Consider the following 26,253-nt stretch of genomic DNA (forward strand, 5'->3'; position numbering starts at 1 on the left):
CATAAACAAATGTCATGCGGTGGCCAGTTGGCTGGGGAACGAGTTGAAAGTAGATAGCAGGGTGGGGTGCCACTTTAGATGGGGTGGTCAGGGACCACCTTCCTGATGAAGTGATGTTTGGCAAGAGGCCTGAAGGAGGTAAGAGCGATAATACATGGCTCTCCGGGGAAGGGTTCCTCAAAGCAGTGCACCTGGAGACCGGGACATACCTGATAGCAATAAGTTCAAGGGTGGCCAGGAGAGAGGGTGCCGGGTCCAGTGGGGGAGGGGAGGCATGGTAGCTGAGGCCAGCAGCGGGGGAGGGGAGGCCACAGTGAGCCCTTTGCTCTCACTTGGAGTCAGGGGCAGCCGTTGCCGAGTTCTGAGCAAAGGAATAGCAGGAGCCCACTTATGCGGAAAACAGACTGGGACGAGGGGGTGGCAGGTAAGAATAAAAGCAGGGAGACTAGTTAGGAGGCCACAGCTGTAAACCAATGGAGGATAGAGTTAACTCGTGAACATCACGGGTTTGAACTTGCGTGGTTTCTCTTCTGCGTAGATTTTTTTCACTCGGTCTGCACAATCAGTGGTTGGTTGATTCTGTGGGCGTGGAACGGAGGATACAGAGGCTGACTGTAAAGTTTCATGCAGATTTCCCTGCCATGCAGAGGTTGGCACCCCTGAGCCCTGTGTTGGTCAAGGGTCAACTGTAGCGATGGCCCAGAGGAATAGCAGTGAGAGCAATGAGAATCGGACAGGTCCGGGTCTATTACAAAGAAAGAGTTGATGAGACTTGCTGGTGGGATGGTTGTGGGGTATGAAAGAAACAAAGTCACTAGTACTGACGCCAAGGCTTTTGGCCTAAGCAGTTGGTATATTGAAATTGCCATGTCCTGAGAAGGGAGAGGAATGGGTTTATGGGGGGTGGGGGGCAAGTTAGATGTGTTAGTTAAGTTTGGCTGCATATAACTGAAAAACTCAAAATAGTGGTTCTGAAATAATGTAGAAATGTACCCGTTTATTTTTTTTTCCGCATAAAAGCAGATCTAGAGATAGGCTGTCTCGAGGTGACCTCTGAGGTTATCCCGGATTCAGACTCATTCTAGCTCTCTGCTTAGCTAGCCCCAAGGTACGCCCCCTGTCCTCATGGTCCCCCATGGCTGCTAGAACTACAGCCATTGTGCCTGTGTTCCAGGCAACAAGAAGGAAGAAGAGAAATGAGAATGGTGTATCCCCTGCCTTTTAAGGAGATTTCCTAAAAGTCTACACACTTACCCTTGCATTTCACTGGCTGAAGCATAGTCACAAGACCACATCTGGCGGCAAGGGAGTCCGGGAAGTATCTTTTAGAGGTTGTGTGTAACCCGAAAATAAAATTGGGGTTCTGTTACTGGGGCTCTGAATTAATATTAACATAGGCTGCCAGCAATCTCTCCTCCGGAGTTCAGAGTTTGTGGAAGAAATGCGTTCTAGTCTGGCATCTAGTTGTGTGACTTTGAGCTAAGATTTCATCACTCAACTTCTATTTCAACTGCAAAAATAAAAGAATCTGACTGAATGATTTTTAAGTTTCCTTCTCTTTCTTTCTTTTTTTTCTTTTTTTTTCTTTTTGGCTTTTCAGGGCCACACCCATGGCATATGAAGTTTCCCTGGCTAGGAGTAGAATCGGAGCTGTAGCCGCTGGCCTGGGAACACAGCCACAGCAATGTCAGATCCGAGCTGCGTCTTTTACTTACACCACAGCTCATGGCAATGCCGGATTCTTAACCCATGAGCGAGGCCAGGGATCGAACCCACAACCTCATCGTTCCTAGTCGATTTCATTTCTGCTGGGCCACGACGGGAACTCCTAAGTTCCCTTCTAAATGTAACATTGCATGAGTTTTTTTAATTTGTCACATATTAAGGTAAATAGAATTTTCGTAAAAGGAATGTCTTGGAAGATTACACAAGATGTCTATCAAATGTCTTAAAATTGATTTTTTGTAATCAAAGGATTCATTTACAACTTATTCATTGGGAGTTCCCTTGGGGTGCAGTGGGTTAGGGTTCTGATGTGGTCCGTCACTGCGGTGGCTTAAGTCGCTGCTGTGGCACAAGTTTGACCCCTGGCCTGGGAACTTCCACGTGCCACAGGTTCACCAAAAAAACAAAACAGCAAAAACTTCATGAATACAGGTTCATTCTTCTATTTTTCAGAACGCTTTTTGCCTATAGGTATATGGTGATTTTAAAGCTGGCTCAAAAGGAAGCATAGGAATTACGTAATACTCGCGTGTACTGCATAAATTTGATATTTATTTCAATAAATTAAAATGTAAACAATGTGAATAATCAATTATTTCATTCCCCACTCCATATATACATGTGTTGTAGCTCTTTTGCCAACTTTTTGACCTGTTCAAATAAGGTACGGGCATGCAAATCCACACACCACTGATTCTCTCTCACGCACGTAGAAAACATGTGTTTTCAAGGGGTCTGCGGCGAAGAGTTGGGAATACACTAAGTGCACAAATGGGTATATAATAAGGCACAAAATAAGTGCTCCGAAAGGGGCTTTGTATGCCGCTGTTTGGTGGGAAAGGGAAGCAGGTTATGTGGGGAGGGGGCCGTTCGAGGTGAGCTTTGGAAGTCTGGATGGGTCCAGGTGGGAGTGGGCAGCTGCGAAGGCATTCTGGCTGAAAGGAAAAGAAAGGTCAGGTGACAGAACATTCCAGTTCAGGTGCAGATAACGTATAGTGGCATGATGGAAAGATCCTGGTATTTAGGGCTAAGCAGACTTAGGGCTGACCCCTGAATCTGCCACTTGCTAGTTGAAACCTTGGGCAAGTCACTGAACCTATTTGGGTCTCATTTTCTATATATGTAATAGGAGACAATACTTCTCTCTTCACAGTTTGCTGTCTGTACTGAGTGTCATCTGCAGTAATTTACATAAAAGAACCTGCCGCAGGGCATGGCACGCTGTGCTTCCATAAATAACAGGTTCCTTCTCCTAAATGGATGGCCCATATTGTCCCTTATAACCTTTCAAGCCATCAATTCTTATTGTCTTCATGAGCAGCATCTATGCATTTTATTTTGAGCCTGATTGTGTTTCCCTACAGATACAGTGGTGTGCTGAAAAGCAACTCGTTTGTTTTTTGGTGTTTTTTTTTTTTTTTTTTTTTTTTTTTTTTTAGGGCCACACTCCTGGCATATGGAGGTTCCCAGGCTTGGGGTCGAATCGGAGCTGTAGCTGCTGGCCACAGCCATGCCAGATCCGAGCCGAGTCTGCAACCTACACCACAGCTGACAGCAATGCTGGATCCTTAACCCAGTGATCAAGGCCAGGGACCGAACCCACGTCCTCATGGATGCCAGTCAGATTCGTTTCCACTGAGCCATGATGGAAACTCCACAGCTCAAGTTTTTATGGAAAAGCAGCTGCACAGTAATGAGACTGAGGAGGGGGGTGTAACTTAATGGCCTGTTAACTGTGACATCTTTGCTTCCAGAAAACACCATTAAGGATGAGGAGTGCCTTGGGCCACCTGGGAAAGTTCCAAACTCCAAAACGGCTCTTCCTCCAGATACTCAGCCTCTTCTTTCTCTCACACCCCCTTCACTCCCATCGCCAGGCTTGTAAAGTTTCCTTCCCCAGTGAACCTGCATTCCAGCAAATTGCCCCCCTCATCTCTGCCAGTCCCGGGCACCTGAGTCCAGGCTCCTCAGCATCTCTCTTTGGGGTTATCCCCTGACTAGCCTTCCAGCAGCCACACTTGCTCCTTTCTCGATCCATTTTCCACACAGCAGCTAGAACGATATTTTCAGAACAGGTCTCATGTCGGTCTCCAACCCAGAGTCATTCAGACCCAGCCCTTCCCCTCGCCCGGTCTCATCTGGTGCCTCCCCTGCCCTCTCTCTGTGCATCCAATCTCAGTGCATTTCTTTCGCTGCCTGGGAAAAACCTTACATCTGCTCATTTCAGGACTTTTGCACCTTTGGCACACACTCTTCCATCTTCTGGAAAGCTTGTCCTCAACTCTGTGACAGCAGCTTCTTATCCTCTTAGATTCTAGTTTCATCATCACCTCCTCAAGGGTGGTTGCAGACGCAGCTTGGATCCCGAGTTGCTGTGGCTGTGGAGTAGGCCGGCGGCTACAGGTCCAAGACTTCTTGACCCTTTCGACTCCATCAAGTCTCAGACCCCCTCCCCACTTCACATCCTCTCAGTACTGGCCTGCAGGAGGCATTTCTCCTTCAGGGCCTTATCCTTGTTTGTAAGCGTGCATTCATTTTGTATGTTGGATTGGATACTTTTTGTCCTCCATCAGCCAGAACCTGCATGAGGGAGTTCCTGTCGTGGCTCAGTGGTTAACGAATCCGACTAGGAACCATGAGGTTGCGGGTTCGATCCCGGGCCTCGCTCAGTGGGTTAAGGATCTGGGGTTGCTGTGGCTGTGACTGTGGCTGGAAGCTACAGCTCCGATTAGACCCCTAGCCTGGGAACCTCCATATGCCGTGGGAGCAGCCCTAGAAAACGCAAAAAAAAAAAAAAAAAAAAAAAGAAGAACCCGCATGAATCTCTGGCACCCAAGACAGTGCCTGGGACATGGTAGGTACTCAATCAATATTTTTGAACAAGGATAGAGATTGGGATACTAACTGTGGTGCTTCCTCCTTGCAGGCTCAGCCATTGTCTTCTGACTTCTCTGAATGAGTTTCTGGAAGACCTGAACATCCTTTCATAATTCGTTCATTAACTTATGCATTTATTCAACCATCACTCACTGATTGTGTATGGATAGTAGGCACTGTGCTTGGTACTAGGGCTACAGAGGCAAATAGAAAAAATTCCTGCCCCCAAAGAGCCAGGGCCACTCAGAAGGGTTTAAGCTGGAAGAGCGACATAGTTGGATCAGTGACTTAGAAAGGCCACTGGGGGAGTTCCCATCATGACTCAGTGGTTATCGAACCTGACTAGCATCCATGAGGATGCGGATTCGATCCCTAGCCCTGCTCAGTGGGTTAAGGATCCGGCGTTGCCAAGAGCTGTGGTGTATGTTGGTTGCAGACGCAGCTTGGATCCCGAGTTGCTGTGGCTGTGGAGTAGGCCAGCGGCTACAGGTCCAATTGGACCCCTAGCCTGGGAACCTCCATATGCTGTGGGTATAGCCCTAAAAAGGCAAAAAGACCAAAAAAAAAAAAAAAAAAAAAGCCACTGTGGCTGCAGCGGGGAGGATGGAGTGGAAGGACCAGGCTGGAGGCAAGGAGAATGCCAAATGAGAAGCTGCTGCAGTGGTTCAGGCTAGAGATGATGAGAAGGCCACAGCCGTGGAGATGGAGAGAAAGAGCATTTACAGAAGGTACACAGGAGGTCGGAATCAAAGGCCTTGGAGTCTGAATGTAGGTGGAGAGAGAGGGAAAGCAGCCTAGGATACCCCCTCGGGTCCCAGCTTGGTGGTGTCACCATTCATATAAGAGAAAACAGGATGAGGAGAGGAGAAAGGAGGGGAAGACGGAGAGGAAATTAGTTCAGTGGAATTTGGCTTCTCAAGCCCTTTAACAGTTTCTATGTCTAGAGAGAGTCTGATTAGACTGAGGCTTCATTTAGAAGAGACTACTTCTAGGAATAATCAATTGGACTTTTTGGTTTGTTTTACAGTCACACACGAGTTCCCTTGTGGTGCAGCAGGTTAAGGCACTGTCACTGAAGCAGCTCAGCTCACTACTGTGGTGCAGGTTCAGTTCCTGGCCCAGAAATGTTCACATGCCACAGGCATGGCGGAAATATTAATAGTAATAATATTAATAAATTTACATACAGTAAAGTTCAGAGTACAGATCTGCAAAAGCATAGAGTCATGGAAATATGGCCACAATCAAGATACAGAACGATTCTCTTGCTGACCCTCCCTCAAATTTCCTCAAATTCTTTTGCAATCAAAATTTACTCAGTCCTTAACTCCTGGCAATCATTGATCTGTTCTCTATAGTTTTGTCTTTTCCAGAATGTCACATGAATGGAATCAAACAGTCTGCAGTGGTTTTTTTGTTTTTTTGTTTTTTTGTTTTTTTGGGGTTTTTTTTGCCTTCTCTGGGGCCGCTTCCCGTGGCACATGGAAGTTCACAGGCTAGAGGTCGAATCGGAGCTGTAGCCACCGGCCTACCCCAGAGCCACAGCAACGCGGGATCTGAGCTGCGTCTGCAACCTACACCCCAGCTCACAGCAACGCTGGATCCTTAACCCACTGAACAAGGCCAGGGATGGAACCCGCAACCTCATGGTTCCTAATAGGGTTGGTTAACCCTGAGCCACGATGGGAACTCCCCAGTCTGCAGTCTTTTGAGTCTGGCTTCTTTTACTTAGCAAAATGCATTTCAGATTCATCCATGTTGATATGAATACCCATGGTTAATTCTGTACTTTTGCTGAGTACTATTCCATTCTGTGGCTTTACCACACTTTGTTCTTTTTGGAGTTGGTGGACATCTGGTTTCCCATTTTTGAGGATTACAAATAAAGCTGCTAAAATTTTTCATGTACATGAGTTCCTGTTGTGGCTCAGCGGTAACAAACCTGACTAGTATCCATGAAGACACGGGTTCGATCCCCGGCCTCAATAAGTGAGTTAAGGATCCAGTGTTGTCATGAGCTATGGTGTAGGTCACAGACATGGCTTGGATCCTCCATTGCTGTGGCTTGGCTTAGGCCGGTAGCTGTAACTCCGATTCAAACCCTAGCCTGGGAACTTCCATAAGCTGCAGATTTGGCCCTATAAAGCAAAAAAACAAAACAAACAAACAAAAACAACCTTCATATACAGGTTTTTGCATAAACACAGGTTTTCATTTCACTTGGGTGAACACTGAGAGTGGGATTGCTGATTTGTCTGGGTTATATGGTAAGTGCTAAGTATAACATTATAAGAAAATATAAAACTGTTTTCCAAAGTGGTGGTGCCTTTTTGCATTTCTACCAGCAGTGTATAAGAGTTCCAGTTCCTCCATAACCTTGCCAGCATTTGACATGGTTAGTTTTTCGTATTATTTAAAATTTTTTTTCTTTTTTTGTCTTTTTAGGGCCACACCTGCAGCCTACGAAAGTTCCCAGGCTAAGGGTTGAATTGGAACTGCAGTTGCTGGCCTACACCGCAGCCACAGCAACTCGGGATCAGAGCTGCATCTGCAATCTACATTACAGCTCACGGCAGTGCTGGATCCTTAAGCCACTGAGCAAGGCCAGGGATCAAACCCGCATCCTTATGGATACTAGTCAGATTCATTTTCCGCTGCATGCCACAGGAACTCCTGAAGAGATTATTCTTAATGAGTGGTCTTGGCACTTGTGTAAAAAATTAATTGGCCATCGATGTATGGGAGGCAGACAGTTTTGACTGTGAGAACTTTTGGCAAATCACTTAAATTTGAGTTTTAATTTTCTCAGCACTCAGTAAACACTTAGATAACGTTGACTGGGTGCCTGAATCTGTTCTAGTTTCTGGAGTTACAAAGGCAAGAGTCTGCTTCTGCTCTCAGAGAACTCTCAGTCTAGAGAGAGACAGAAAGGTCACTATAAAGCTATTTAATAAGTCCTGAGATAGAATGAAGTAGAGGAGTTCCCGTCGTGGCTCAGTGGTTAACGAATCTGACTAGGAACGATGAGGTTGTGGGTTCGATCCCTGGCCTTGCTCAGTGGGTTAAGGATTTGGCGTTGCTGTGAGCTGTGGTTGTAGGTTGCAGATTTGGCTCGGATCCCGAGCCACTGCGGCTGTGGCGTAGCTACAGTTCTGATTGGACCCCTATCCTGGGAACCTCTATGTGCTGCATAAAAAGCATAGGAACATAGGATAAAACTAAGAGGTGTGTTGAGAAAATGTTTTGGCTTTATTGGGAGCTGTTAATGAGGTTTTAACAGAAAAGTGACATGGTCAGATCTATATTTTAGAGATTTTTTTTTTCCCGTGCCCCTGGCGTGTGGAGTTCCCTGGGCCAGGGATCAGATCTACACCACAGCAGTTGCCTAAGCCACAGCAGTGACCATGCCTGATCCTTAACCCACTCTGCCACAGGAGAAGTCTTATTTTAGAGATTTATACGGAGACCAGTATGGACAAGGAACGAATGGGAAGAGGATGAGGCTGGTGGCAGGAAGAAGAGGTGGGAAGAAACGTAGCAGTGAGGAGTGAGCATGAGAGGAGGGAGGGCATTAGGTGTGTTCATGGCAGAGGAGACGTGGGCGCGTGGGAGGGGAGGGGCCTGGGATGACCCTCAGATTTCTGACTTGGGGGGTTTGGCCAAGGGGCCTTTACCCAGGTAGGGACTTAGGAGTGAGGAACAAAGCCAGGGAAGAAAACGTGATGTTTGAATCCAGATGGAGTTACCTGGCCCACAGAGTGCATGTGGAAGCAGAGGGCAAAAACAAAGACGAAAGCAAACCAGACTGTATATTGAGCAGGAACATGGGTTCGTATAAAAAAAAGCACACGTTGTCCGACCTGCTAAAGGGAGGACTGGATTTTATTTGTTTTGTTCTTGACCATTAAAATATTAATGAATTTTATTTCAATACTAAAAGCATAAAGAAAAAATATAGCTCATAATCCTGCTACTCTTAAATAACCCCTGTGAAAGGGGAGAGGAGAATATGTATTGTTGGAAAATACAAACAGTGCAGAAAAGTGTAAAATGAAAAGTACAGGAGTTCCTGTTGTGGCTCAGCGGAAATGGATCTAACTAGTATCCATGAGGACGCCGGTTTGATCCCTGGCCTCGCTCAGTGGATTAAGGATCTGGTGTTGCCATGAGTGGTGGTATAGGTCAGACACAGTTCAGAACCCGCCTGGCTGTGGCTGTGGCATAGGCTGGTGGCTGTAGTTCTGATTTGACCCCTAGCCTGGGAACCTCCATGTGCCATGAGTGTAGCCCTAAAAAGACAACAACAAAACAAAACACATAAAATGAAAAGTACAGACTTCCCCTCAGTCCTCCATTCCTTTTATCACTGTTAACACTTTGTGTTTCCTTCTAGAAAAAAAAAAGGCATGTACCCACTGGATTCTATATGTCCCCAAAGAGGTCCTGCCACATGCCATGTTTAAGAGGTCTGTTCTATTGAATAGATTAACCTCCTCATTGCTTTGTCAGGCTTCACAAACCCATCCCACCTGGTGGGTGGAGATGTGAGTTCACTGAGGGAAAGGCAGGCGCTCCCTGTCCTTAGCTCAGGCATGGGAATCGGCTCAGGGTAGGTGCTCAGCAAAGAAAACTAAAGGAGCTGCGTTGCTGCAGCTTGGAAATTTGGAGTCTTTGCCTGTAGTTCCAGTTGGTTTAGTGACTTTTTCACTAAATGCTTTCTGAATTCTAACTGAGTATGCAGTGCTGTGTGTGGAGTGTGTGTGTGTGTGTGTGTGTGTGTGTGTGTGTGTGTGTGTGTGTGTGTTGGGAAGGGAAGGCAGCAGACTGGTCTCCTGGCCTCACCAAAGGGCAGCACTGGAAAGGCCAACGATCTTCTTCCAACCCCCTTGCTTTCTGAAGGAGAAACTGAGGTCCAGAATGAAGTTCTTTTTTTTTTTTTTTTTTGTCTTTTGTCTTTTTAGGGCTGCACCCGCGGCATATGGAGGTTCCCAGGCTAGGGGTCTAATCAGAGCTGTAGCCATTGACTTACACCAGAGCCACAGCAATGCCAGATCTGAGCTGCGTCTGCAACCTGCACCACAGCTCACGGCAACACCGGATTCTTAACCCACCGAGCAAGGCCAGGGATCGAACCTGCAACCTCATGGTTCCTAGTCAGATTTGTTTCTGCTGTGCCATGATGGGAACTCCCCAGAAGGAAGTTCTGATTTACCTAAAGCCTCATAGACTCTTGGTGCCAGAGCTGGTTCTAGAACTTCAGAAGAGGGAGGGGTGCGGTGCATTGGAGGGGTTAGTGAGCTACTCTTACTCCTTCCTATTCCTTTCCCTCCTGCCTAAAAGTAGTGGTAATCCCCAACTCCAAATCCTCAGACAGAGGCAAGGGCTATCCTATGCAGCCCATGACCCTTGGCCTGTGTGTCATGGGTAGGACTGGCAGACATCCTATACCTATTGGAGGAGGCATCACGGCGGGAGGAAGAGCTCTGGACTGGGAGTCAGGACACCTGGATTCCTGTGCCAGCTCTGCCATACCTCACCATATTGCTGTGGGCCAGTCACATTCTCTCTTCTCTGCACCTGGGGGTGGATCTAACTAAAGCTCTAAGGTCCCTTCTACCAGTACAGCTCTCTAAGTGTAAGATGCTACATTTAATCAAATATAGTGCATCAAATTTTAGGATTCTGTGATTCTAAAATCCCAGTTTTCTGGAGTTCCCGTCTTGGAGCAGCAGAAACGAATCTGACTGGTATCCATGAGGATTCAGGTTCTATCCCTGGCTCAGTGGGTTAAGGATCTGGCATTGCCATGAGCTGTGGTGTAGGTCACAGATATGGCTGGGATCTGGCGTTGCTGTGGTGTAGGCCAGAGGCTACAGCTCCGATTTGACCCCTAGCCTTGGAACCTTCATATGCTGTGGGTGCAGCCCCCCAAAGCAAAAATAAATAAATAAGTACATAATAAATAAAATCCCAGTTTTCCAAGGATCTGAGAGTGCTGCCTGAAGTTTCTTCCTCTGTGTAGAATCCTGTGCTGTGAGACCTGACCTGCTGCCCCATCATATTTTTCCTTTTGAGACCAAGGCCAAAGAGACCTGACCCCTCTCTTCAAAGAGTGTGGAGTCAGGCAGGGCCCTTGGTGGGGCCCAGATCACCAGTCAAGAATGCAGAGTGGGGCAGGCCAACATGAAAAGTAGACACCCTCTCAGGGGTCTGGCTGGAACCTGCCTTGGCAGATAGAGGCGGCCTGAGTGAATGACCCCATTTGATACCGGAAGAAACTGAGGTCCAGAGAAGGGAACTCAGCCACTGCTTCCAATCACCCTCAAGTCTTCTTCTTCCTCCAGTGTTCTTTCTACACATGGGGCAGGGCTCGCTGGGAACCGCTGTCTGTGAGGGGAGCCAGGGAACCCAGGGGAAGCAGGTGCCAGGCCCTGGAGGAACTTAGAGGAGGGGGTCTCAAGGCCCAGGGCTGTAAGGACCTCCTGGGGGCTCGCTAAAAATTGAGGTGCTGGGGTCCTTCCCCCAGACAGAGTCACAGATTCAATTGGGGTATTTTCTGGTTGGGAGCCAGGTTATCTATTTTTATCTTTTCGCTTCCAAATGAGACCCTCTAGCCTGGTTTCTTTTTGGTGAAAAACACACCGTCAAAACAAAAGTGGTCTGCGAGCTCTGGCTTCGGGTCCCACCTTTGCTGCTGACCCGCTGGGAAATCTGTGAGAGCTCTGGAATGAGCGGGTCGGCGTCTGCAGGAAGACGTTGCAAACACTTTCACATCCACGGCCTCCACGTTAGCAGGCTTGGCTGCTCACATCTGACCCGGGCAAAACTGACCCTGGACGGTGGAAGGCTCCTGCCTCAGCTGCTGGGAAAGGCGGAGATGAGGCAGGTCGAGGCCGGCTTTCCTGACACCCAATGCGCCCCATCGCCCCGGCCGGCCCAGCCCGGACGACCGAGCCCTCCCGCTGGCCGCGCCGCCCCGCGGGCCTGCCCTGAGCGGCAGCCAGAGGAGGGGGCCGGGCGGCACCGGGTGCCGCCGACCGCCGCCTGTCAAACTCTCCGCCCTGCCTCACGCCCGGCTGGCCCTCGCCCCCAGGCGCGAAGGCCCGGCCCTCGCGCCGCGATTGGTGTCGGCGAGGCGGCCGCAGCAAGCCATTGGCTGGAGCGGCTGTCAGGCAAGCCTCGGCCCCGCCCCCGCCCGGGGAGCCGCCCCGCTGGACGCGGCGGCTGTGGGGGCTGCGGCGCCGGTGGAGGCGCGCCGAGTCGTGCGCCCCGCGAGCGAGCTGCAGCGGCCGCGGTGAGGTGAGAGGGGGCGAGGTGAGAGGGGGCGCGGCCGGCGGCTCGGGAAAGGGGCGGGCGCCAGGCCCGCCTCGGAGGAGGGTGTCCCGGGGACGGTGGAATTGGGGGGCTTGGGGAAGGGGCGAGGAGCGCGAGCGGAGAGTTTGGGGGGCCCGGGGCACTTTTGCGGGAGGGATAATGGAAGGCCCGAGGCTCTGCGGAGGGGCGCCGGGCGCGCGCGCGTGTGGAGTATGGGAGTGCGGCAGCTAGTGTTGCTGAGAGTCTGAGCGGGTGAATGGGGGTAGTATGTGTGGCGCATCGTGTCCCCGAGTGTGCATTTGCGGGGTGTGTGGTGTGCGTGGGAGCGGGCGCGCCTGGCCTATCGACTTTGTGCGCGTTTTCATGCGCGATCGGTTCATTTTCCCAGCTGCGCGTGGGAGTGTGCGTATCTGGGTGCGTGTGATGGGTTCGCGTCGCGGGAGTGAGCGCCCATCCTCCGACTCCTCTTTTCGCGGCTCGGGGGGCGGTGGTGGTGGTGGGATCTCGGAGGGTCTGTACCCCGGCTGGTGGGTGCGCCGCCCGTCGTCCCTGAGCGCAGCCGGGTCCCGGAGCGCCCACGAGACGAAACGTGCAGCCCGTGACCCATCCGGAGCCGTTTCCGCAGCCTCGCCAGAGCCGTGCCCGGGGCATCTCTGGCCGCCTCCCGGCCCATGTCTCTCGGGTGGCGCGCACGGGCGCCCTCCCTTCTCCGAGCCTCAGTTTACCCCTTCGTCCAGAGAGGGCTTGGTGGGGAAGGATTGAGGGGCCGGGCCCTTCGCAAGCCGGGGAAGGACGTGCCAGCGGTTCCCGCGCCCTGGAAGGGGCCTTTACGCGAATTAGGTAGGTCTGTCAGGTTAGCGTGCGTGTGGTGGCGTTAACCCGTTTTCAAGAGGAGGAGAAAACGCAGGGATGGTGACCTGCCCAAACCTCGGCCCCGGGCCTGCCAGGGCACCGCTCGGTTCATTCTAACGCGGCTGTGCTTTCTCCCCTCCGCAGGAGCAGGCGCGACCCCCAGCGGCGCGCCCCGCCCCGGCGCCATGCACTGCGAGGTGGCCGAGGCGCACTCAGACAAGAGGCCGAAGGAGGCCCCCGGCGCTCCGGGCCCCGGCCGGGGGCCCGCTGGCCTCGGCCCGCACATGGCCTTCAGGGTCGCCGTGAGCGGCGGGGGCTGCGGGGATGCGGGTCCGCGAGACCTGCTGCCCCGGCCTCCCGCACCACCGCGAGCCCACGACCTCCTGCGACCCCGGAGTCCCCGAGACTACGGCCCGTCCAAAGCCGCCGCCGCCGGGAAGGGTAAGTGTGGCCCCGCCGAAGTGCCCGGCCGCGGGTGTGGAGAGATCCGGGCTGCCTGAAGTTTCCCCCGCAGGCCTTTGTAGGGATTCTCCGGAGAACTTGGTGGAACTTTCTCAGGAGTTCATCAGGTTCTCTAGTTGTTTGGGACTGGCTTGTCTTTCTGAAACCATGACTGTTTAGGAAGCATCTAATTTCAGCTCAATATAAGCCTATCTGGGGGGAGATGCGTGTATAAAAAGCTCAGATTACGTCATTTTGCTTCTGTATGTTTCTGATAAAAGCTGTGTGAAACTTGTCAAAATCTTATTATAAATTAGGATGAGTAGCAACTCCAGCATGTCTGTCTCTGAGCCTGCTAAAGGCGTCCTTTGAAGGATTCCAATCTCCCTCAATAACAAAACCCAGAAAGAAGGCTTCAGCAAGACCCCTCCCCTCTTGGGACCTCAGTTTCTCCATCTGTCAAGTAAGGAATTAATTATACCCAATGACTTCTGGATTCCTGATGGAAAATTTTATGAAGCTGTAGTCTAGCCTGAGTAAATTCCTGACTTTAACAAGGGCTGTCCTGTCCCTGATGCCTCAGAGGCATAGCCTTTGGTCAAAAGATCGCGTGCAATACTTTTCCTCTACCCCGTGAGGCTAGTGGGTATAAGGTGCAGGATCTGGAATAATTAATGGGTCAAAGTCAGTCAGGAGGCCAGATTCTCATGAACATGTTCTTCTCATCACAGTTAATTATTATTGAGCCATTATTTTTAAGTTTCACGCTGACAGATAATTAACCAGAAATTGGGGGTATTGTTGAGGCACTATGTCCCCCTGCTTTTTTCCCCTGGAAGAAATCAAAGTTTGGGGGTTTCACTGTTTCAGTGTTTGAGACCTCGTGGTTCTCTTTCAGCTCATTCTGAAGGAGGACAAAAAGTGTGTTTCATGGCTGTGTAGGTTTCATCGCCAGCGACTTAGAAAAAGTAGAGTGGCTTGTTTTTAGAGATGAGAACTCCTTCTGGGTAAAAAAACAAAACGAAACCAAAAAATACCTAACTCCCTAATTCAGGGACTGGTAAAATGAAATAAGCCTAAGTAGTTTTTTCTTTTTAAGGCAAACAGCTGACTCTGTAGGAGAGCACTATTATCTCATTTTTAATGTCAGTCGCTTCAAGAGGGAGAGGTCTTTTTTTATAAAAGGATAGATATAGAAAAAACAAACAAACACCAACCGCCTTTAGGGTATCATTGCTGGAATACACACATGAGGTTCTCTTTTACTTGGGAGAGAGGAGGGCTGTGCAGCAAGACATGAGTAATATTTGCTGCCCTGAACTCCCTCGCTTGCCCCCCTCCATACACAATCCTCCCTTAAATAGATACCCTCCTGCAACATTTTGTGTTTAGAAAAAATGCTGTCAACCGAAGATCAGGTTTTCCGCAGACCTAGTAAATGGCTCTTCCAAACACAGCCTTTGTTCCGAGCCTTTGTTAGAGGCCTTTCATCTGGATGCGGTGTGTACAACCTTCCTACTTCCAATCCCCCAAATCCAAATTATTTTTATCCACCCCCCCACTCATGTCTAAGATATGAGATCTTTAAATGAGGATTGTCTTTGGAAAGGGCAGAGGAGGATGAAAGAATGAGAGGAAGCACCTCTTTCTTTGTACCTTAAGACGCTTGTACAGTAAGCTTTTGGTAAGAGACTTCAGACTTTGTCACAGCCTCCAGCAAGGCTGATGGGATAGGATTTGTCACACTCATTTAAATGGTGAGGAAACTGAGGCCTGCTGGGTGAGGGTCCCTGGCCAGCCCGTGGCTTAGAGACCTGGGCTTGAAGAGGTTTCTGACCTGGCCTCTGTCCCTCTAGGCAAATTCTTCCCTACAGTTTAAACCTGCCTGAGGCCTGAGACAAAACCAGAACTGGGCAACCCTCAAAAAATGCCGTAAAGGAAAACTTAACTGCCCTTGTTCCCACCCAAATGTTCCCTAGACCTTGGGACCCTTTGAATGTTTGGTGTCCAGCTCCAAGTCTCAGGCTTATTGGAAACAGACAGAAAAGAATATCCAGTGAAAAATATTTATTGTTTGCACTGGAAATTGTAAGACCTTACCACCTAGGATCTGTGGGCCAGGGGAAGTTATTTCCCTCTCTGGGTCTAAGTTTCCTCACTTATAAATCTACCCGGAGACTTACTTAGAAAGACTAAAGAAAGCATTAGTGATGGAGTGTGAAAGAAAGGGCCGCCTCAGTGCCAGGTTCTTTTGGAGGATACGCCTCTGGCTTTTCATTTGCACAAGAGGTACTGATGCTTCTTTCCCAAGGGAAAATGAAACAATTGTTCTAAGAATAAACTAAACTAAAAGGTAGAAGGGGTCACTTTTATTAATTCATGCAGGGCAGCGTGCTGGGATCAGAGATAAAGAGGGTAGGGTGATGGGGGGGTATTTGATTTTTTGAACATTGACTTTAACGACTTTAACTCTGGTGCCCTGGCCAGAGGAGGCCGAGAGGAGCCAAGCTTCAGGTCTTTTGTGGCCACTGCTGCCCAGTGACTGGAGAGAAGACAGTGTGGCTTGGTTTGGAATCCGATGATCTGCCTTCCACTTTGGACCGACCCTAAGTCGAGGAAGGGCGTGAGCTCTTGTCCAGCAGCTTTTCCCTAAATGTTGGGGTCCTCTCTGTTGCCAGATCTGTAGTTAGGAGCCACTGGGGATGGTGCGACGTCATGGACTAACATTGTCATCATTTACAATAAGAATCACGATCTGTTTATGGCAGAGTCCCGTTTATCCAGATTCCAAACAGCTGAAAAGGCCAAATTACCAGATGCTGCGTATTTTCTCTCATTATTAAACACTCCACACTCTGCTTTTGGAAGTTCTGACAAGGAAAGAAGGTAAACATCTGGCCTTTATGGAGGAGGTCAGCTTTGTGGCGATGGCCCGATGACGCTTGTTCCCCGTGCACAGTGCTTTACGGTTTTCAGCGTGTGTCCGCACACACACCCGCATCTGCCCTCCTGCCAGCTGGACCCTGCCTACCTTGTGAGCTGTTCCGAGGGGACAGATGTATAAGCAGTTTGCAGTCTGTAAAGAGCTGGGCAGATACTGCCTCTTATTACTGTGATTCCCATTTTATAGGTAAAGACATTATGGTTCCAGGATATTCTCAAAGCTGCAGACAGTAAGTGGCAGTTTCTAAGGCCAATATTGCAAATTTCGATTCCAGTTCCACAGCTTGTACCTTCTATGTGCATGTGTGTTGGCGATTGAGAGCTGACGTTTCTGACAGCCTTCCGAATGTTCCCAGAGAATTTAAAATATGTTCGCTTTTGTTTGGTCTTTCTTCTGTCTTGAATCTTTGGAAGTTGGTAACTAGTATCCATGCCCTCCTTAGGAAACGTCTTAGTTTACCAGGTGATTCCATTTGACTAGAATTGCTGCTCGTAGACCAAACCAGATAATGAGCCCCCTGTTTAATTTTCAGCGACCCACAGGGCCCTGTGTGGAGATTGGACATGTCCCAGCAATAAAAAAGGAGACTGATGGTCCTGACAGACATGGACCCGGCCATTAGTAAACTGCCATCATAACATGACTGCAAATGCCAAAAAGTAGTTAACCTTGTAACTTAAAAAAAATTTTTTTTTTTTTAGTGTATATGTATTTTTCTTTAAAAAGGAAAACAAACGCAAAAACAGGGAAGCAACTGTAGATTGTGTGTAGGGACATTAGGGGCTGGTGATGGAGAGTAAGCCACGACGATTTTGGTTGGCATTACCTGGTAGAGTTTCTTCATCTGAATCAGAAGCCACTGTGATGTTCTGGGCAGGCTTTGGAGGGCCAGCACATCCATAACAGAAAGGTATGAGTTATTTTGAAAGCATTTACCCCCTCCGGCTCTAGTGGGCAATTTGCTTGCATTTCATCCATTTTAAAGTGCTGGTCCTGTGATCCGGAAATAATCAGATCCAAATTTTTTCAGTGCTTGAGGTTTTAAATAAGGGGGAGAAAAACCTGCTGGCCAAATGTCAGGCTCAGTGAGACAAAGAGAAACATGTATGTGTGAGGGTACACAAATAAGATAGGAACATGTTGCGTCCACAGTCGTAAGAGTTACGTACCCGACAACTCTTTTATAGATGTGTAGCGGAAATAGAATTCCCAAAGATTCAGAATCTTGTGTGGCTAGAATTTCTTCCCTTCTTGCCTCCCAAGCTCTCTAGAAACTGCTAAGGCGTGGTGTGGAAGATAGAAAGGGGACCATCTCGTAGGATGGTACCTTAATTTAGGCTTAGGTGTTTCGGAGTCGTTTACCTGCAGTGCTTAGCCGGACTGAGGTCTCAGAACTGTCTTAGCTGTGGAGTCCTATCCATAGGCTGTGTCTCTCCATCTGTGATTCAAAAGACCCAAGTTTCTTTATATGCCCTGCTTTTCCTTCACACATCTTTTTTCCCCCTTGAAAAAACCCCCAAACTCACCCCATCTTTGAGTTATTCATCGGCCTGCGATACATTTGCGTGAGAAGCTGAGTGAGCCAGCACACTTATTTTTACAGTGCGTTAAAATCCCATTACAGGCATAAGTGCACAATGAATCATTTAAAAAAATATATTCTTATGTTCTTTGTTCTGAATGTTGCATAATTATCATCATTTTCTTCGGTTTTATTTTGTGGAGTTTGGCCAGCATCCTAGAAAAGGGGAGAAACTAAAGTTTGGAATAGGGTTTTCAATCCTTTTTTGGATAGGATTAGGAAGGAAAACAACAAACAAATAAATACCAACTTTATTTGTAAATTGACCAGCAACTGTTGCTAACTGTGGCTTTTGCATAGAGAGGATAACTTCCCTTCCTTCCCTCAATTTGCTTGGGAAAAAAATCCCTGTTTTTAAGCTGATATGGTGGCATTTCAACAGTCTCACCTTGTCTGTGTGATTTTTCTTCAATGTTAAATTATAACCCCGCGGTTTGCTGATTTCTTTTCCTAATACAGATTTTAGTTGCAGTTAGTTTGAAACTAGAGGCTTGTGTTGTTTCTTCTGGTAGGGGGTAGTTTATTTTTGTGTTTAAAGAAACAAAGACATTTAGTTCAAGGGGAGAAGAAATGAAACAAACTCTGCCATGGGCTTTGAAAAATTCAACTGCAACATGCGGAAAGCCCAGCTGGGGTACCAGGGCCAGGAAAAAAGAGCAAGCTCCTGAAATATTTGTGCTGCTTGCCTTCCCTGTGCTAATGATTCTAGCAGTTTAAAAACGGACGTGTTGTTTATCAACAACCGCTGCCCGAATTAATAGTTTACAACGAGGAAAAAAAAAAATGCTTTCAGCATTAGAAGCAAAGTCCGGGACTGATAGCTGGGTTACTGAGTTGAAGGGAAGCAGAAAAGAGGGGGGAAGAGTGTTGTGGCTGCTTTAGTCTCCTAAAGTCTTCTTTATAAGAAACTGAAAGAAAACAGAGGCTTGGGGTGGGGTGGAGAAAATACAACCCTAACCCAGTGGTCTTTGAGTTTCAAGTCACTCGAAGCATCTGTTTTCTTCTTTTCCCCTCTTCTCCTAACTCCAAAGGGTTATTCCTTCAGAAGGTTTCCGGTGGATCGAGGCGGATTGTGTTAGCATTACGAGCTGTGTTTTTCAAGTCAGCATTTGAGTCAGATGCCCTGAGAGGAGAGCCCTTCAGTCCGCTCCCTGAATAATGCATTTCCTGTATGGCCTGAATTTTTTGGGTGGTTATGGTTGGGCCTGTCTGGAGCAAACACATGCGCCATTGTACAGCCTCAGTGCACGTGGGCCATGCCCTTGGCTTTGAGTCTCAGTTTCTCTGTCTGTAAAATGGGAAGCAGTTTGATGGGATGATCCGTAGTCCCATCCCGCTCCGTTGCTCCCAGGAATCCCCATGGACTCACCTGGGATGGATACGAAGGGCCTAGGGTGTGGAAAGAGGTCAGGTTTCCCTTTGACCCCTCTTTGGAACTCTTGACCCCTGAAGCTGACTGCAGAGGGAACCAGAAGAGGGAAGGAAGTCAACTAATCCTCATTGAACACCTAGTCTATGCCAGGCCAGGTACTTTATAGCTGTGATTGCATGTAGTAACACCCAGCAATCCTAGGAGGAAAAGAGGAGATATTCTAAATTTACAGATGGGGGAAATGAGGCTTGGAAAGATTAAGTGATTTGTCCAAATGAGGAGCTTGCTGTTTAATTCACAGTGACTCACTGGACAGGTAGTGGGTAGTAGAGCCTGGGATTTGAACCCAGCTCTGTCTGACAGCAAAGCCTGTGCTTTCCCCCTAAAACACAGAGGTCTCCAGGACAGCCTTTTTAAAACTCGAGCAGTGGCAAGGAGTCTGGCGGGAGGGCAGCAGAAGGCCACAGGCTAGTCCAGACAATCAGTCCCTGGAGCAGACTTCTGAGTCTCTAGCTAATAGAAGTTTTAAGGGGCCACTCTGCCTGCATCAGGGCTCTGCCCACCACTCTGCTGCAGAAATCGGGGAAGGCCAGTGGTTCCCAGTTGTGATGTGGGGTCCTCAGGGGGAGACTTTCTGGGACTGGAGGGCCCCTTAGAAGTAGCCCCTTCTCAGAGGCAGTGGCATACCACATGCCCCCCTGGTTACTTCAGGTCAAGTCCCTATTTGAGCCCATCATGCAGGTTGGGGAGCTTCCTTGCCTGGACCCTGGCTGCAGACTCCCTTCCCCTGTTTCTGAAGGCATCTGTTTGAAGAGAATTCCTCATGATTCCTCCACTCCTGGTGTGTAGAATGCATGCTTCACTGGGCATGATGGCCCGAGATCTACTAAATAATTATTTCTTATTAAATGCTTGGTGGGATGAAGAAAGGCTTGGGAGGGAGAACAGGCCAGAGATCAGAGTGAACTTGAGAGTTTGTAGGAAATGGGTCTTTTGTGTCAGATGATGAATGAGCCAAATGACCCCCTATGGAGGGGAAAGCTCCCTGTGTCTGTGGCCTTACACGGGCTGTACCTTCATGAGAATGTATGTGAGTGTGGACAGTCCCAGGGACCGTACTTCTGAAGTTGAAATTGCAGGAGTCTTTTTTTTTTTTCTTCCGCTTTTTGCTTTTTTAGGGCCATGCATGTGGCATATGGACGTTCCCCAGCTAGGGGTTGAATCAGAGCTGCAGCGGTGGCCCACGCCACAGTAACAGCAGTGCCAGATCTGAGCCACATCTGCAACCTACACCTCAGCTCATGGCAACGCTGGGTCCTTAACCCACCGAACAAGGCCAGGGATTGAGCCTGTGTCCTCATGGATACTAGTCGGGTTTGTAACCTGATGAGCCGCAAAGGGAACTCCCATGAAATGGCAGGAGTCTTTATTGCCCTAGGCTTCTTTGCCTTTGGATGTTGACACTAGGTCTGAAAGGGAGAGTAGGAAGAAGTATCAGGGCGGACTGGTTGATTGTGGCCCAGCCTCTTCCTATTTGTGTCTTTTTAGCAACCAGATTACTCTCCTAGATGTTGCTTTGTTTTTAAGTAACAGGTCTGAAGGCAAATAAGGCTTTAGCAAGAAACCAGGGAGTATTAGAAACCTGGCTTTAAAAATACAGATCCCTTTCGCTGTTTTAAGCTCTCTGGAGGGCTACAGATTGGGTTTATTTTGGAACGTTGCTGGACTATATGAATTACTTCTCTGAGGCTTGGGTATTTAATACCTAGTAGAAGTTTGTATAAGAGTTGATGATGTATTTTGCCGACTTTCCAACCCTGTAAATAAATTACACGTGCCAGCAGAGGCTGCCAGGATCCGCTGTGTCAATTGAAGCTTAATTTTTATCCCAAACCACTTAATACTTTTGTCCTAGCGACGAGAGAAAGTTCCCGGGTTTTGCCCAGCAGCGGGCCCATTCCAAGGCGTACAGGCTCACCAGCCCGTGAATAGGCCTCCGTGGATTTGCCGATCTTGACACAGTTTTCGGCGGTTAAGTAGCTTCAGCCCTCTCAAGTCCAACCCTCAAGGCAGAGAATGATAATATAATTTTAAGTGTATCGTAAAAATGAAACTCAATCGCTTCCACTCCCCCAAACCTGTCTCGCTCCCCTTCTCTCTGGAGAAAACAGCCGTAATTGTGTGTTTAATCTCAAGACCGCCTGTGCATTTTATCTTATTGGAGTGCAAAGCCCAGGTAATAACGTTGGCATTTCCAGCGTGAAACAAAATAGGGTTTCTAATTTGGAGACACTATTAAATATTTCATGCTTCAACCAAACTCAATTCTTTTTTCCTATAATAAGTTTAAATATTAATTCTCTGGAATGTCAGATGCCTAAAGCTAGGCATTTAGTGATCTGCAGTTTCAAGTATCTCGAAGGAGGTTTATGAAACAGGATATTTCACTGGGAGGGATGAGTAGTGTGTTTCAGAGATATCTGAATTCAGGGCAGCGTCTTCTGATTTACTTTTTAAAGGGAAAAGGCCATAAAATAAGTTGCTTTATGTGCTGAAGGATTAAGTGGCTTAGGCTGAAATAACAGCGGAGACTTTACTGTTTTTCCCCGTTATATTTTAACAATGCTTTTTGGGGGAGGGGGTGGGTCATTTTCCCGCCTGCTTGTCTCCTCCTCCCTCCACCCCCCCCAACCAGATGGCTTTAATTCAACCAAATCCCACACTGAGGCCAAATGATTGATCAAACAGTCATTTGTACTTACGTAGCTCTCTTTGTGAGAATATCCCTGCACTGGAGCTTCTTGCTGGGCTCCCCTCATCTTTGGGCCTTCAGATGCTTGAAGCCCAGAGAGGTGGGGGTATAGGGATGGGTGGAGAGCAGAAATCCCAGACCTTGATTCCAAAGAAGTCCTTGCTTAAGACTTTTTGTTACTTCTCATCCCTGACAACAGGTTTCTAAATACAGGGACAAAAATCTGTCTCCTGTCCACATGATACTTGTTATGTTTTTAGTATCTGTTGATGCAGAAGATACCTAGAGGTTACTATTTTTTCAAAAAAATTTTATTTGGCTGCTTCCCCCGCATATAGAAGTTCCTGGGCCAGGGATCAAACCCATGCCATAGGTGTAACCAGAGCCACAGCAGTGACTACACCAGATCCTTAAACCACTGAGCCACGAGAGAACTCCTAGAGGTTACTAGTTTTATTTTATTTTATTTATTTTATTTTCATTTTTTTGTCTTTTTGCCATTTCTTCGGCCACTCTCGCGGCATATGGAGGTTCCCAGGCTAGGGGTCTAATCGGAGCTGTAGCTGCCGGCCTACGCCAGAGCCACAGCAATGCAGGATCCGAGCCACATCTGCAACCTACACCACAGCTCACGGCAACACCGGATCCTTAACCCACTGAACAAGGCCAGGGATCGAACCCACAACCTCATGGTTCCTAGTCGGAGTCGTTAACCACTGAGCCATGACAGGAACTCCCAGAAGTTACTAGTTTTAAAAGTAACTCACATTGTAGAGACATTGATTTGTTCTACAGTCTTTGGTATATGCTTTCAAGCTCTCCCCTGAAATTACAACTTGGTTGTAGATGGGCAGCCATTTGACTGATGGAAAAAAATCTGAGCCCCTTGATCTGGGGCTTTCAGGGTCTTCCTGCCAGTCCCCCTTCATCTGATGCTAATGCCCACGTTGCTTATCCTCTAGCAGCGCTGGACTTTTCCTTATGCAACTTTAGACCTGGAATTTTCTCTTGTCCTTCTGTTTTTACACACTCTGAGCTTCTGTTTATTTATTTTCATGCCTCTTTAAATCATTTTTGGAACATAAAGTAGTCAATATCCAAATATTCGTCTTTATACCCTTGCATCCAGTACCGGGTCTGGCGCAAAGTACCTATCTGAGAAGCGTATAGGGTGCTGATGGAGGTGGTAGGCATGAAACCAGCCCTCTAGGTTTGAATTCTGGTTCCAGGTACTAACTGAGGATCTTGGGGAAGTTGTTAAACTCTTTGGGACTCAGTATTCTTATCTGTAAAATGGAGATAATAACATTCTCAAAAGGCTGTTAAGAGGATAAAATGAGTTAATACACATATAAGTGCTTAAATACAGAGCTTGGCACATGGTAAGATGCTCAATTAATGTTGGGGTTGTTATTGTTATTGCTACCATGTCAATGTTTGGTAAACAGAACCTCCTGGCAGGGCCTTCCTCTCTTCCTTTGCACCAGCCTGACTCCTGCTTAATCTTTAAGACCTAGCTCAGGTGCCACCTCTTCCTGGAAGCCTTCCCTTTCTCCCCCGGCCTGGTTTTGCTAGAGCTCTGGCCCCCACAGTGCTTCTGCTTCGCTCTGCTGTAGCATAAGTCATACTCTGTGGCGAATTTCCATTTACGTATGTGTCCTTGAGTATGAGTCAGAGTCTCATTATGCCTGCACCCCATGCGCCCCGCACAGGGCCTGGCTCAGCATTGGTATTGAAGAGGGTTGGGAAGAGAGTCCAACCCAGCCTCCACCCCCAAGGAGCCTGTAGCCTAGAAAGGAGAAGCTAAGTTTTATGTTTCTTTCTGTTACCACGCTGAACACACGGTAAGCTCTCGGCACTTGGGAGACTCCAGTCAACGTGGAAGGAGTTCTCTATGCAGACAGCCCGGTTCTCCTCCCCATACCAGCTTGGGGCTCTCACAGCACGGTCTGCCCTGTGCTTCTAGGTGACCTTGGGTGAGTCGCCTCACTTCTCTGCCTTACCTCTCTTCCCTGGGAGGAGTTGGCTTTAGGGATCACAGACCCTTTTTGGTGGGTGCCAGGCCATGGGCTGGGTGGAGGGGCTGAGGGCCCGATGGCTTTCCTAGAGTGACTGGCCTGGACGTAGGCACCCTGCCACACACCTGCCCTCCATTCAAGGCGGAGTCCCAGGTGCTTTGAAATGTGTCTCATCTTGTGGTTTGAAGAGCAGGTATTGGTGGTTGACCTTGGCCGTGAGAGCCAGGAGCTAGGGGTGGAGATTGATGTGTACGCCCCAGATCCCTGCTCCAGGACAGGCTTAGATAGACCTGCAGCGGGGTGTAGATTGTGTTGGCCTCTTGGCCCCTCTCTAGCTACTGTTGTGGTTTCAGCTTTGTAAACTATAAAACTCTGCCCAAATCATGATTGTTCATTTACTCTCCCATGAACAGATGGGAAGGCTGAGGTTCAGAGAAGTGAGGTCATGTTACTTGTGCAAAGGTGGCCACATGCAGCGGTTAACAAACCTGACTAGCATCCATGAGGACGCAGGTTTGATCCCTGGCCTCGCTCAGTGGGTTAAGTATCCAGCGTTGCTGTGAGTTGTGGTGAAGTTCGGAGACGTGGCTTGGATCCCGGGGTGCTGTGGCTGTGGTGTAGGCCGGTGGCTACAGTTGGACCCCTAGCCTGGGAACCTCCATATGCCGAGGGTGCACCCCCCAAAAAAAGAAAAAGGTGGCCACATGGCTCTTGGAGTCAGAACCGAGTTCAGATCCTGACTATACCCTTTGCTGGACCTTGGGCAAATTCATTGGACTCTGAGCCCCAGTTTTCCTCCTTTGCAAAAAAAATAGAGATAGATAATGCCTGTCTCATAGAGTTGGTGAGGGGATTGACATGAGAAGTCTCTCGAGCACTTAGTTCTGTGGCTGGCATGTATTAGGAATGTAACCAAGGTGAGCTGTAATTACTGCTCTTCCTGAGTGACAGAGTTGAGCCTAGGTCCCCAGGCCTGACTTGATCTGATGCTTTTTCTCCTCCACGCCATAGCACCCCATCCTCTTACTCTCATATTCTTCTCCTCCTCTTCCCCCTCCTCCATTTTTTTTTTTTTTGAGAAATTAAAAGAATAAGGACTTTGGAGTTACAGAGACTGAGGCCTTTTTTTTTTTTTTTTCCCTGGGGTCTTTTTAGGGCCGCACTCACGGCATATGGATGTTCCCAGGCTAGGGGTCAAATTGGAGCCGCAACTGCTGGCTTACATCACAGCCACAGCAATGCCAGATCCGAGCTGTGTCCATGACCCACACTACAGCTCACGGCAACATCGGATCCTCAACCCACCAAGCAAGATCAGGAATCAAACCAGTGTCCTCATGGACACTACTCAGATTTGTTTCCGCTGCGCCGCAACAGGAACTCTGAGACTGAGGTCTTAATCCAGCGCTGGAGGACACAGATCTGATTGGCCGGCATCTTGGCTTCACTTAGGCTTAGGGGAACTTAGGAGCTGACTACCTCCCTTGGCCAGGTGGGCGTGGGCTGCTTCAGCACAACCTCCTGACACGTCCTGGCCCTGGGGACCATCCAAGACACTCATTCAACCTGTGGTGGCTCTGGTGTCCAGCCAGGGGGGTGTTTATGGGGTGAGTCAGGAAGCACAGACCTCCTTCCCTCGTGCCTGGTTTATTGGGTTGGGAGCTGCCTTCAGACCCTCATACCCAGAGGAATTACATTGCTTCTACCTCCCAAACTTACAATGCTATTCCTGTTCTGTTTCTGCCTTCCCATGCTTGTGGGTCTCTGCAGCATTCTGGTGGCTTCTATTTGTTGAGCCCTACTGGGAGCAGGTATCTTATGGAACCATTTAGTTCTTCCTACATTCGCAACTCATGAGCTGAGTGTCGTCATCCCCATTTTACAGATGAGGAAAACTGAGGCCCAGGAAGGCTAAATGACCTGCCCAAGATTCTAGAGCTGGTAGATGGTAGCTGCAGGCCTGACTCTGAGACCCTGCCCTTTCTTGCACCTCTGGGCCTGGCCCCAGGTCCTCTGGAACTCTGCTGCCTTGGGTCCAATTTTCGCCATTTGTCATGGTTGAGAAACTGCCTCCTCCAGCCAGAATTACCATTTCCCTCCTTCATCTTCCACTGTCCTTTGTCACTTTTCTCCCATTGGACAGTTGGGTATTATAGATGCTTCCTCCCCGATGAGACTGTGGGCTCCATGGAACAGGGTCTGGAATGACTGCATCTTTGACTTGCTGAAAAAGTGTGGACCAGAGAAGAGAATGAACGCAGGACCCCAGCAGAGTTAATCCATCTCTCTGCTGTCAAGGTGCCACTTCCTGGGGAGTTCCCCAAGCAGATTTTCAGGACAGCAACCCAGGGTGGCTCTCTGTGTCTGTCTCAGACA

The 26,253-nt window shown here is 48.6% G+C and overlaps 1 protein-coding gene across 4 annotated transcripts in view; it reads left to right on the forward strand.

The window, feature by feature from the left end:
• Positions 1–11,830: 11,830 nt before the first annotated feature.
• GLIS1 (GLIS family zinc finger 1) overlaps positions 11,831–26,253 on the forward strand; it is a 225,235-nt gene continuing 210,812 nt past the window's right edge. For 3 of the 4 annotated variants that reach the window (XR_014808280.1, XR_014808281.1, XM_021096612.2), the window contains exons 1-2: positions 11,831–11,901; positions 12,913–13,209. Coding sequence is in view for 2 of the 4 variants with exons in the window: in XM_021096612.2 (XP_020952271.2) it covers positions 12,954–13,209 (256 nt within the window). In the remaining 2 variants the exon portion in view is untranslated. Of the gene's footprint in view, positions 11,917–12,912; positions 13,210–26,253 lie in introns of all 4 variants that reach the window. The other variant, XM_084965083.1, reaches the window with a different exon arrangement.

The sequence above is a fragment of the Sus scrofa genome, chromosome 6 (genome assembly GCF_054392235.1).
Source record: "Sus scrofa isolate SSC_HxYL_T2T_F1_AM1 chromosome 6, Sscrofa_HxYL_maternal_Yorkshire_Landrace_v2.0, whole genome shotgun sequence".
NCBI classification, from domain to species: Eukaryota; Metazoa; Chordata; class Mammalia; order Artiodactyla; family Suidae; genus Sus; species Sus scrofa.